At 39.8% G+C, this 11,760-nt stretch overlaps 1 protein-coding gene across 6 annotated transcripts in view; it reads right to left on the bottom strand.

The window, feature by feature from the left end:
* The window catches only part of MCTP1 (multiple C2 and transmembrane domain containing 1), a 235,269-nt gene that overhangs the window by 30,991 nt on the left and 192,518 nt on the right, over positions 1-11,760 (bottom strand). For 3 of the 6 annotated variants that reach the window (XM_008634576.2, XM_017735425.1, XM_017735426.1), the window contains one exon: positions 8,663-8,716. In XM_008634576.2, the coding sequence (XP_008632798.2) occupies positions 8,663-8,716 (54 nt within the window). Of the gene's footprint in view, positions 1-1,446; positions 3,193-6,778; positions 7,952-8,662; positions 8,717-11,760 lie in introns of those variants that run through there. The other 3 variants (XM_017735430.1, XM_017735429.1, XM_017735428.1) reach the window with 3 other exon arrangements.

Here is an 11,760-nt window from a genome sequence, read left to right as displayed (position 1 = left end):
GTCTGTTAATAAACTTCTTTATATTCTTTCAAGTTTGGTGCCTGCTTTGCGTTTCTCCTAATTCTTATCTCACAGAAGATAAACAGTAATGAGTATCTTGGACCAAACCACTACATTTGCAAAAGCTTGCAGTTTATTTTCCCATATTTCTGTATTTTCCTCCATAAAGCACAGCAAAGCCTTATCAACTGTCCTAGCAAATTTTTTTAGTTGAGATTGCAATTTTCCTCAGAAGCCTTTCAGTGAAGTCAAACACCTAGCTTAAGCCGTGGATTTTTAGCTGTGTTGTAGGGTGAGCCCCATCATCAAACCTCAGCTGAAAACCCAGACTACAATATACCATCGATTTTGCACACAGCCATGTTGCTGAGCATCCTCTTCTCTCACAGTATCACCTCTGCCACTCATTCATCCTCATTCACATACACTGCGTCAGCCACATGCTCCACCAGGAACTGGGTCCACGTAGCACTTTTCTGATACTAGCACATGTCAACCATCACTTTTCTCTACAAGGCTTCCCAAGTTGTGTCTTAGTCTAAAGGGTTTGCATGGCCAGGTTTTGGTAGTAGGCAGGCTACAGAGGTGGCTTCTATGAGAAGCTGCTGGAAGGTCCTCCTATCACTGGCAGAACCGATGTCAGCCAGGATGGACCCTCTGCTGGCCATGGCTGAGCCCATCAGCAGCGACAGTAATGCCTCTGTGATAACATATTTAAGAAGGAAATAAAAAAAAGTTATTGCACAGATGTTATTGTGGCCAGGGAAGAATGAATGGAAAATGTGTGAGAGGAACAATTCTGCAGACACCAAGGTCAGTGGAGAAGGAGGGGGAGAAGTGCACCAGGCACTGGAGCTGAGATTCTTCTGCAGCCCATGATGAAGACCATGGTGAAGCAGCTGTGCCCCTGTAGCCCTTGGAGGTCCACCAGGACCTGCAGACCATGGACGAAACCCACACTGGAGAGGGTGGATGCCTGAGAGGAGGCTGTGATGCTGTGGGAAACCTATGCAGGAGCAGGGTCCTGGCAGGGACCTGCAGACCTGTCGAGAGGAGCCCTTGATGGAGCAGGTTTCCTGGTAGGACTTGGTAACCCTGCAGGGGGCCAGCACTGGAGCAGGCTGTGCCTGAAGGACTCTACTCTGTGGAAGAGTGACCCACGTTGAAGCAGTTTGTGGAGAATTGCTACCCATGGGATGGACTCAGGGTAGAGAAGTTTGTGGAGGACTGTCTCCTGTGGGAGGGACCCCATGGTGGAGCAGGGCAAGGATTCTTTTGCCTGAGAGAGGGGGCAGGAACAGCCTGTGATGACCTGACTGTAACACCCATTCCCCATCTCCCTGCCTTGTTAAAGGGGAGGAGGTAGAGCTTGGGAAGGAGGGAGGAATGGAGGTGGTTTTAAGATTTATTCTACTTCTCTTTATCCTGCTCTGATTTTGTTAGTAATAAATTACATTAATATCCCCAAGCTGAGTCTCTTTTTCCTGTGATAGTAATTGGTGAGTGATCTCTCCCTGTCCTTATTTTAACCTATGAACCCTCGGTTATATTTTGTCTCCCCTGTCCAGCTGCAGAGGGGAGTGATAGAACAGTGTTAGTGGGTGCCTGGCATTCAGCCAGGGTCAACACACCAGACTTAGACATTACCATCTCTGCTTCCTATGGGACTCGGAGGAAGATTTGTTCTGTATTATGGGCTCTACACTTCACTGTAGAAAATGTTCAAAAGGCATCTCTCCAGAAGTGTTTGGAAGGTTAAAAAACGTAGTTATGAATAAACCTGAAGAAACATTCAAGTGGCTGGCAAATCAGTGACTACATGGCTTGCTTAGAGTTGCAAGTGGTTCACGGCAGTAGTTTAAAAAGAACTCAGATCTCATGATTCTGTCTGAAACTGCTTCAAAGAAATTGTTTGAGAATGAAGAATGGTAGTGGTCCATTCTCACCACTTTTGAAACCACATGGAGTAAGGTATAAACCAACCTGCACATGTAGGAAGGTTTCAAAGAGAACCCAGCAGTAAAGGGCTTTGGTTGTGTCCTTTAACATTCATTATTTCTCTCCTGAATCACAGAGAAGACTATATAGATAATTTCAAGTACACCCTAAAAGTACTTTTTGAGTACTACGTGAAAACAGCCCTTTGCTTGGCCTCAAAGAATCTAAATCTGCTTAGTTACATTAAGAAATAATATTAACTGTAGAGGGGAAAGTATGTCACATTCTTAAATAGCTAACATAATTTAGATATATTCTTTATTTGATTGAATAATTCTTTGAATTATACTTGGATTACTTCATAAATTAGGAACATTGCCCACACTATATTGGTCACAGGTGAACACCACCATGTACATGGATAAATGTAATTCATTCAACAGTTCATAAGACTGTCCTGGGGTAGTCCATAATGTTATTATATTTCACATCTTTCTGTGCCCAAAACTCGCTCCCGTATCTTTAAGACCCTACAAACGAGAATCTTAGTGTGTAGGGGGTGCTATCAGGGGCATTCTTACACCGGCCCTCCCGGACAGCCTCCTGCCTTTTGCCGTGTGCTCTTTGCTTCACTGGCTGCCTGGTCTTTGCTTTGGCAGAGGTTTTGCTTCCCTTTTTGCGTTCTCTTTTCCTTTTTTTCTCACCTCGGAGAGGCTGCCTTGGGGGGAATTCCAGAGGCGCCGCCCCGTTGCTGCCAAGCGGGGCAGCCCCGTCGCAGTCCCCGCCGCTCCCACGCACCGAGCTGCCCAGCCGAGCAGAGCAGACCACGAGTGGCCCCGGCCCAGCCCCGCCGCCTGGCTTTGCCTGTCCATCCGTCTCCTGCCGCAAGGAAGGTGAAGTCCCTCCCCGAGTTCCAGCCCCTTGATCCAGAGAAGGGTCTCCAGCTGTCGGGGAGGTGAGCAGGAGAGCGGGCAGGAGGAAGGCTGACACCACCGCTCCCTTTGTCATTCAAACCACGCACTCGACTGCAGAGCACCACCTTGGAAGGGACGGGTGTCCCCAGCATTTTTGGGCCTCTCTTTGTTCTCGAGATTTAGCAATTTCGTTTCTAGCAGTTATTCAGTTGGTTGGGTTGGTTTGTTTGTTTGTTTGGGTTTTTTGCCTGTTGCTGTTCTTCTTGTTAGTAAACTGCTATTTTTTTCACTTACCTCTACTTGCATTCGGTCCTTATTGGTGAAAAAGGACTGGTTAAACCTATAAAGGACACAACTCATTTCAGAGTGTTCTCCTTTAAATTGTATCAAACCAAGATACAGACCCATGATCCCCCATGGACTATCACACACACACACATGCACCCCTCCTCAAATGCTGAACTTCACAAATAAATCTCAGATTCTGATCTCATTAATTCTTATTTTACTTCACTGATTGTGATAGTATTTCAAGACAGCACCAGGATAAAGAAACCTGATCTCGTTAAAACTAAACCTCTCAGAAGGCTGTCCAAGTACCTGTTTTCAAAGATGTGTACAATAATGATGAAGCCTATATGATGTCGCAGTACAGGGCAGGATGAAAACTGCTTTTTTGTGAAAGTTGCTATGCAAAGGCTCCACATGATCCAAGGTATATCCAAGCAAAAGCAACTTTGTGGCTGTGACTTGGGGGTGATCCAATGATCAAAACCAGCATCAGCTGATATTCCAAGAATGCAGGCTGAAGCAGTCTACACCATCAAACCATATATTATGTACAATTTTTATAAAACTACACAGATCTTATCAACATATCTACATGAATAACTAAACTGAGATGAAACCAAACTGTACTGGGAAGTTTGACTTCTGTAGCCATGTACTGTAGATTGCTCTGTTGTAGAAAATTTTTTGTAAGTACACAGTCTTACAAGCTAAGCTTTGAGACAATAACAACTTCATACATAGCTACAGTTTTCACTGGAAGCTGCTCTTGATTTTTTATTTACAATTAGTATTTAGATGGTATTTTCATGTAGAATTTGATGGGGGAATCAAGCTATAGGTGAACCAATAGATTTACTGATTCTGGAATTTTAAGTCTACTCACTCTCTATTTCTCTGTATCATTTCCCCACCATTTATTTTCTAGAAAATAACTGCCTCTGTAATAGATCACAATCTTTTCTTTTGGAGAATATAAAAATGTAGGCTACATCAGAGCTACCTTTCCTCCTCCTCACAATCTACTCTCAGTAAAAATGCAGGGCATGCTTCTGAGACAGGTTACAAATGTGTCTTGGCTTGAAAACAAAGTTAGTACCTCTCAGCAGAAATAATTAAAAACTTTAAAACATATTTTGACTCAACTATAATTCATTACAAGAGCTTCTAGTTATCTTGAAGTACAATATCATTGACTGAGAACTGCAAAGAATTCTTCAAAGAATAAAAGACTAAAGAGAGAGTAGACAAATGTACAAATGTTTTGAATATTTTTTCTTAATAAAATGTTTATATAAAGGTAAAACCAGACTGTTCATAACGTGCATCTTTCTCCCTTTATGCCTGCAATACTAGCAGTTCTCACTGGTCTGATTCTGCAGTGTGCTGAGGGCTTCCAGCAAAATGCTGAGCTGAAACTTTGAGATTATCTGAAATCTTACCTGCAGCTTGTTAAAAGAATAAAGCTATAGTATATGGGAACTTGTTAAAAACTAAATCTTAGATACACAGACAAACAAAGATCTCAGATACATAGATTATGTATATTGACTACTACATTATTATAACATAACTGTGTAAAAATCCTTTTGATAGCTTTTTGATAACTTGACTTCATGTAATTTAACTGACCCTTATTTGCTAAGATATTTTATTAGCCAGTGTTTGGAAAGGAGCCAAAAGAAAAAAAAGAGAGAAGTCAGATTAAACTGTAAATCTGTAGTTGGCATAGGTTTAGCAAGTGTTACAGAACATAAGGAATGCAGAATCCAGTGCTATTTCTTGGAAAAACTAGTATTAAATGAAGGACAAATGCCTGAGCCAACAAACTATGTCTTGTTCAATTCCTAAATACATTACAAGATAATGAAGAAAAATCAGAAAAAAGTGTTCCACTGCTAAGCACCAACTTTGGAACCAGTACAGGTAGCATACTTGCGGCTTACTGTTCATATTGCAAATGAAGATGAAAGTTAAGATTCTCCAGTAAAAAAAAACCACATCCTATGGCCTTAAATTAACAGTCCTGTCTTGACTGCGGCAGAGAGTGAAAGAAGTTACAGAACGTTAGAATGAGGCACGGTAGGTGCAAATTGATCTTGTCAGATTCCTCTCAGTATTACACACCATTATTGATAAAATGCATTACATTAACTAATTTCATGTATTTCAGCATTCATCATCCTCAGTTTACTTCATCTGTAATTTTGCAATTTAGGGATGTTGAGCCATGTCCTCCATGACACATAACCTACATCAGTGCATGCCCACACTGAGGTCATTACGTAGCCAGAGTTATCCTTTCACCATGAGCGAGTCACTAATATCCAAGTCAGCTCTAAAGAAAGACACTTTTCATAATCACCCAACATCTGATAACTGAAAACATATGGATAGGTTTAGGTAAAACCTGCAAGGAGCCTTTACTAAATGGAAAACAGGTGCTCCACTTCCATGCCATGTAATACCCTATTGATCGTTAAGTCCAAAGGTTACAGGATTAATAGCTTCCTTGTGGTAATCAGGGAGCAAAGACACTGGCCATGGTCAAACAGCTGGGGCATATTTTACATATTTGCAACATATGCTTCAGTTTTAATGAAAGTAAGGGGTTGGCGCATTTATTAACCTTGTAACTTTCTTCGCATAGGAAGACCCATTTTCCCGAGTTTTCTATTATACCACATGAAAAAACTAGAGAAATAATACAAGCCAGAGGCCACTACCATCTGGTGTTACAAAATGTGCATGTTTTCTCACAAAAATTCATTTTGCACATAGCTTTAAGAAAACACTCACTAAAAAACCACAAACCTGCACCCTTTCATTTAGACAAAACATGTAAGAGGAACAGCAGTAGTTAAGAGAGTATGTCTAGTGCACCAGAAAGGAAAAGCAGCCTACTAGCTTCTAACAAAAAACAAGTCAGTCCTAACCATGTGCTTATTACTTACAATTTAACCTAGTGCAAAATACCACCCATTGCAAACATACTGAGTAAATAGAGTAGTCCATACATGCTTGTTTTTAAAAGTGTAATTTTTTTTCCAATTCAAACAGCATATTTAATCTTGAGAGCTCAAAACATTTGCAATAATGAAGACAGCTTTGAATTTATAAAAATCAACCTTAACACCTTCTGTATAGAAAAATAGCTCTTAAATATTCAACAAAAGGGCTCACTGAATGCACATAGTAATGTCAGTACTCACTTTTATTCAGCCTTGGTAACTAGATCTAGAAAAATGTTTGAACTCTGGTGTCAGTTTGAGAAAGCTGAATATTAGATCACAACATCGAAACCTAGAGTGATATTTCTAATTAGGTACATTTTGCCTGGCGTTTTTTCAGAGAATCACCATTGTTTAGCAATTTCCAAAACCCACTAAGCAGTAACTACACAGGCTAGTTTAAACTACAAGCAGTCAAGTACTATTTGTGGACTAATCACAGTGGTTAAAATATCCAGGAATACACACTCTACTGATATGATACATTTGCACCAGATCTAATAATAAAGCAGAAAGAAACAGGAAAAATGGCCTCAAATGGATGGTAGATCAGTGTTCATCAGAAAATAAATGATGATTCAAAGCTAGCATATTGAGATAAAATTCAAGCTCTCCACAGCTACATGATGGACTTTTTAAATAAATCATGTATTTTATTGCTAGAAATGGATGCTCACATCATTCAGTGTCCAAAAAAATCACATATGTGTTTTGTAAAAGAAGATTTTGTTAGTACAGTGTCAGCTGATTCTGAAATTATGCAGCTAACAATTTAAGTGATGTATAGAAGAATTTCACATAATAATTGTAAAATGTTTGACCTGGCAACGGAACAAGGAAAATACTTTTATTTTTTTATCATCTCTTTAGCTAACAGAAAAATAATCATTGAGGGGATTAACTAATCACAGTGAATTTTCTGACATTTCAAATGCTGCTGCCAGCATATGAATTTTTACAGCGGTGTATAAATGTACATCTCAGCCAGAAAAAAAAGTCAAGAGCATAAATTAAGATGCACTGTTTTTCTCCTCTCAGGAAAAAAAAAAAAATTATTTTATTACAACAGAAGTGGGGGGACATCTGTGAAGGTCAAAATAGTCTCAGTTTTAATGCAGAGTTGTTGTAAAACTATCTATTTTTTTCTTTTTATTTTCTTCCACAAATATCACCTGATAGGAAAACACCAACAAGAACTGGGCTGTCTTCACTGCACTCATTTCACCAGAAAGCCATCCTGCCAGTGCTAGCCATTGCTTCAGTGGTGCAAGGTCATACTGATTTATTTTCTTTGTTTTTTCCCCTCTCTCTGGGGTACAACCAATCCAAGAAGTCCCATGGCTTGGCTCAATAATATGTGGAAATGGGTTGTTATTTGCTGTGGTTGCAATCCTCAACCTAACCAGCAGCATCTAAACTGAATTGCATCCACTCAAACAGGTGAATGATCTGCTATGGTTTCCCAGCTTGCAGGGCACAATGCAAACTTCAAACAAAGTGAATGTCTTCGAGAATTGTGATTATTTAAATGTCATATGGAGTGCAAACATTCAAGACATTTTTCTATCCAGCAGTTCTTTCAGAATTTTAGATGTCAGTATCCCATCATTGACCAGTACAGAGTTGCTATTTCCACACCATTTTTCCCCTGAAGTGCAGCCCTATTTGTAGTACTCAAGACAGGAGGAATTTTTGTCCTTCAAAACCAGTTGTTGCTGCAGTTATCTTCACAAATGCTATCAAGTTCCAGACAGGCTGAGTTATTCTTGTTCCTGGCAGAAAAGAATATTTCATCTAGCTCTGGACCAAGAAAAGAGGAAAACGAAGAGGAAAACGAAGAGGAAAACGAAGAGGAAAACGAAGAGGAAAACGAAGAGGAAAACGAAGAGGAAAACGAAGAGGAAAACGAAGAGGAAAACGAAGAGGAAAACGAAGAGGAAAACGAAGAGGAAAACGAAGAGGAAAACGAAGAGGAAAACGAAGAGGAAAACGAAGAGGAAAACGAAGAGGAAAACGAAGAGGAAAACGAAGAGGAAAAAGAAAAAGGAAAAAGAAAAAGGAAAAGGAAAAGGAAAAAAAAGAGAAAAAGAGAAAAAAAAGAGAAAAAGAGAAAAAAAAGAGAAAAAGAGAAAAAAAAGAGAAAAAGAGAAAAAAAAGAGAAAAAGAGAAAAAAAAGAGAAAAAGAGAAAAAAAAGAGAAAAAGAGAAAAAAAAGAGAAAAAGAGAAAAAAAAGAGAAAAAGAGAAAAAAAAGAGAAAAAGAGAAAAAAAAGAGAAAAAGAGAAAAAAAAGAGAAAAAGAGAAAAAAAAGAGAAAAAGAGAAAAAGAAAAAGCAGGATTTATAGACCTCTAACCTTTCCCTCAACCCACTATAGCATTATTAGGATGATAAACAGCTCTGTCCAATTTTCTGGACTAAAACACATCAACTCCTTTTTTAACTGTCGGTAAAAACAGTGTCATGTCTAAATTCTCCCATCCCCAGATACCAAAGTGCTAGGAAGGATAATTACCTTGTCATCTCTATCATCCTCTTCTTCCTCGTCCTCTAGCATGTCCTCCACTACCTGCAGACAGAAACAGTAGTAGTTGTCATCATTTAAAAAGAAAGAGTTTTGTTCTGTCAATTCTAAGCCTTTTGTAGATGAAAACTTTATTAACATTTGAAATAAATGCACAGAGGGAAAATGCACAACTAGGAAAAAACACTTGATCTAGAGATTCAAATTTAGGAAAGTGTTATAGCTTTAATTGACCTACATTGGGGAATTATGTACTGAAAACCCTTCCTTTGCAAAATGCTTGCTTGACAATTTAAGTATTTAAAAGGTAGTTCAAAATTCAGTATATGCCTACTTTAACTAAAGGAATCCTTTGTCAGCTCCACTGCTGCCTATGCTGCCACATGCTCACTTCAAATTTACAGTTACCTACATAAAAGGGCAACACTTTTAATAGAATTTATAGTATTCACCAAGAGATTCTTGAAGAACACAAAGCTGGTAATAAATTCAGAGTAGCTTATCTTCCTATCATGTTCAACAATGATATATACCATATGCTCTATCAACATTAGCACTCTGTTTCTTAATAATAAATTTATACAATCTGTGCATCTAACTTTATGCACATTAATTGCTAGCTGTACCTGCCACATCTGCATCTATGTGTTTTTCCATATATAGTTTTTCAGTCCAGCACCATGAAATATAAACATACATTAAATTATTTATCCAAATATTAATAGTTATATCATCAGCATGAAATAAACCACGAAGTTTAGTTTACAGAGAGATCAAGTGATTTTCCAAGGATAGGCCATGGCAGATTCGGACTTAAAAATCCCTCTCTCATGACATTGTGATCAATGACCCTAACAGGAAAATTCTCTGTTGATAGAATGAAAGTTGTACCTCCTTATAGCCAGAAAATAATGTGCTTCTTCATATCTTTATGTATATGTATATAAGTACTTATTAGGCTATAAGAAAATCCATAATGAAGGTCATCAAAGATCCAAGTAGCCCAGTGGCCTATTATGGGTGCAGAAACTTTACACTATGTATTATAAAATATGCATAAAGAGGAAAAGTGGAGGCAGAACTCACTGATGTGAAACAATTTATGTCATTTAAGACAACACACTAAAATTACCCCTTCATAGCCACTCCCCCCCTAGACAATGCTGCAAGGGTATTCCCACATCCAGGTGCAAGAATTTAAGGGATTTTATCCGAGAGCCAAATTCAGGTAAGGGAAGAGCTGAAAAATAAAAGTGTGTGTATCAGTTTCCTTTCTCTGAGTTAGCTCTACCATCAAGAAGGTCACAATTAGCCCTGTTACATGGGCCCACGCAGAGCATAAACAACACACGGTTTGATGCAACACTCCCATCTAGTAGAGCGCTGTGCATGCATGCAAGTCACCTGCGCAGTTCAAAACATTTGCAGTTTCAGCTGTTCCTTCTTCTTTGAACCCTGTCCCAGAACCCCTCTAACTACAGTTCTTTGGAGGGGAAGGAACCTCCAGTTCTGCCTACTGGCTGCTCTGTCCTGGAGCTTTGAATGAAGTAAAACTAGAAATACAAAGAAACCATAAAGAGCAAGCGTGTCCAAAAGCATGAGAAGGAAGCATGATCTGAAAAATTAAGGAATTACTCTTGAATTCTTCCCTGCCCAGAATAACAATTTTAGCAGGAGGAGCCTGACTGACCAAATCTTCTATACCCTCTGACCTGGCGCCAGTCAGGCAGGTGTACTTCTGAGTCCCCTCAGGCAGAAGAAGGAATCCAAGCTGTGCTCTAGCCACTATCCATGAAGAAGTCTCCCTCACCAGTCTATTTTCTCTTGGCCTTTAGGCCAGCTCTGCTCCATCCCTCAAAGAAAGGGGGTCAGAGACAGCAGAGAGTTTTGATCACAGGGAAATGCTGAGAGCAAGTTGCTGAAATGAATGTAGCTCCTGCTTAGTTCAGTACACCTCTTACATCCCATTTAGGGGTGTTTGAGAGGTCCAGCCTTCACTGACCACTGACCACTCTGAAACAAGGGCATTTTATGTTTCCCATGCACCTGAATCAACTTCTTGTTCCTCTCCTGGTTGCTCACTGCTATATTCTCTGGGCTGTTCAAAGTCTTTGGGGAGCTGAGCTGTAAACTATATCACTGGAGTAACTGAGTTCTTCAAAAGAACACATCCTCAGGTGTTTAATGCAGTTGGTTCCAGTGACTCAGTTTACTGAGCAGCTTCACCAGCTCTACCAAGAAAATGGTAAACTGAGAAAAGAGGAGGAAAACAAACCATTAAGGGCTGCAGGAAGATGGAAGCTCTCTTAGATCAGTTTTTCCACATGCAAAACACCTGCTTAACTACACATTAATTGACTAAAGCCCTAGATATAAAACAGATCTGTTGATTCACACCCTGCCTAATGCCCAGAGCTCACTAAGTCAGTAGGTGTCTTACTTATCAACATTCATATTCCCCAGTGTACTAGTTTGAAAACAAACCAGTGGGAGGCACCAAGTCAGAATAACAATTTAATGGAAATTAAAGAAAAGGAAAAAAATGTAAAAGAAAACACTGGTTCAAATGGACAGAGTCAAAATACAACCTGAGTCCCTGTTAGGCAGGGTGGTGGTAGCAGTCTGGTAGAATGGTGGCTGCAGTCCTCTGAAGCGGTGATCCTGTAGTAAAGGGGTCTGCTCTTCCTCAGAAAGTCCAGTGGTGGCTGTGTAGCTCCTGTCCTCTGGAAATCCAGTGGAAAGGGTTGTCTCTGGTGTTCAGAGTCCCAGATTATATCCACGATGGGATACTTGGTTCCTCCCTCTGGGTGGAGCATCTCACAATGGGGTAATGAGTCATGAGGCCAAGTGTTGATTAGGCTCATTAACAGAAGATAGTCCAGAGGGAGTTATCTCTGAGTCATGTGGCAGGACAATGATGGGCAATTAACAGCAAGATAGTCTGGGGGGAGGAGGCAAGGAAACACTGCCCCACCTGATTTCAACAGTTCATGAGGATGGTAATAGAATACACTGCAACCCAGGACATTATCCACCCCTTATTCTATTACCATCTACATCATCCCAAATCAATACCTTCTTAAACTCTA

This window comes from Corvus brachyrhynchos, unplaced genomic scaffold, assembly GCF_000691975.1.
Source record: "Corvus brachyrhynchos isolate BGI_N302 unplaced genomic scaffold, ASM69197v1 scaffold22, whole genome shotgun sequence".
In the NCBI taxonomy this organism is placed as follows: Eukaryota; Metazoa; Chordata; class Aves; order Passeriformes; family Corvidae; genus Corvus; species Corvus brachyrhynchos.
Note: the sequence above shows the minus strand (reverse complement) of the source record. Positions and strands in the feature narration are given on the sequence as shown.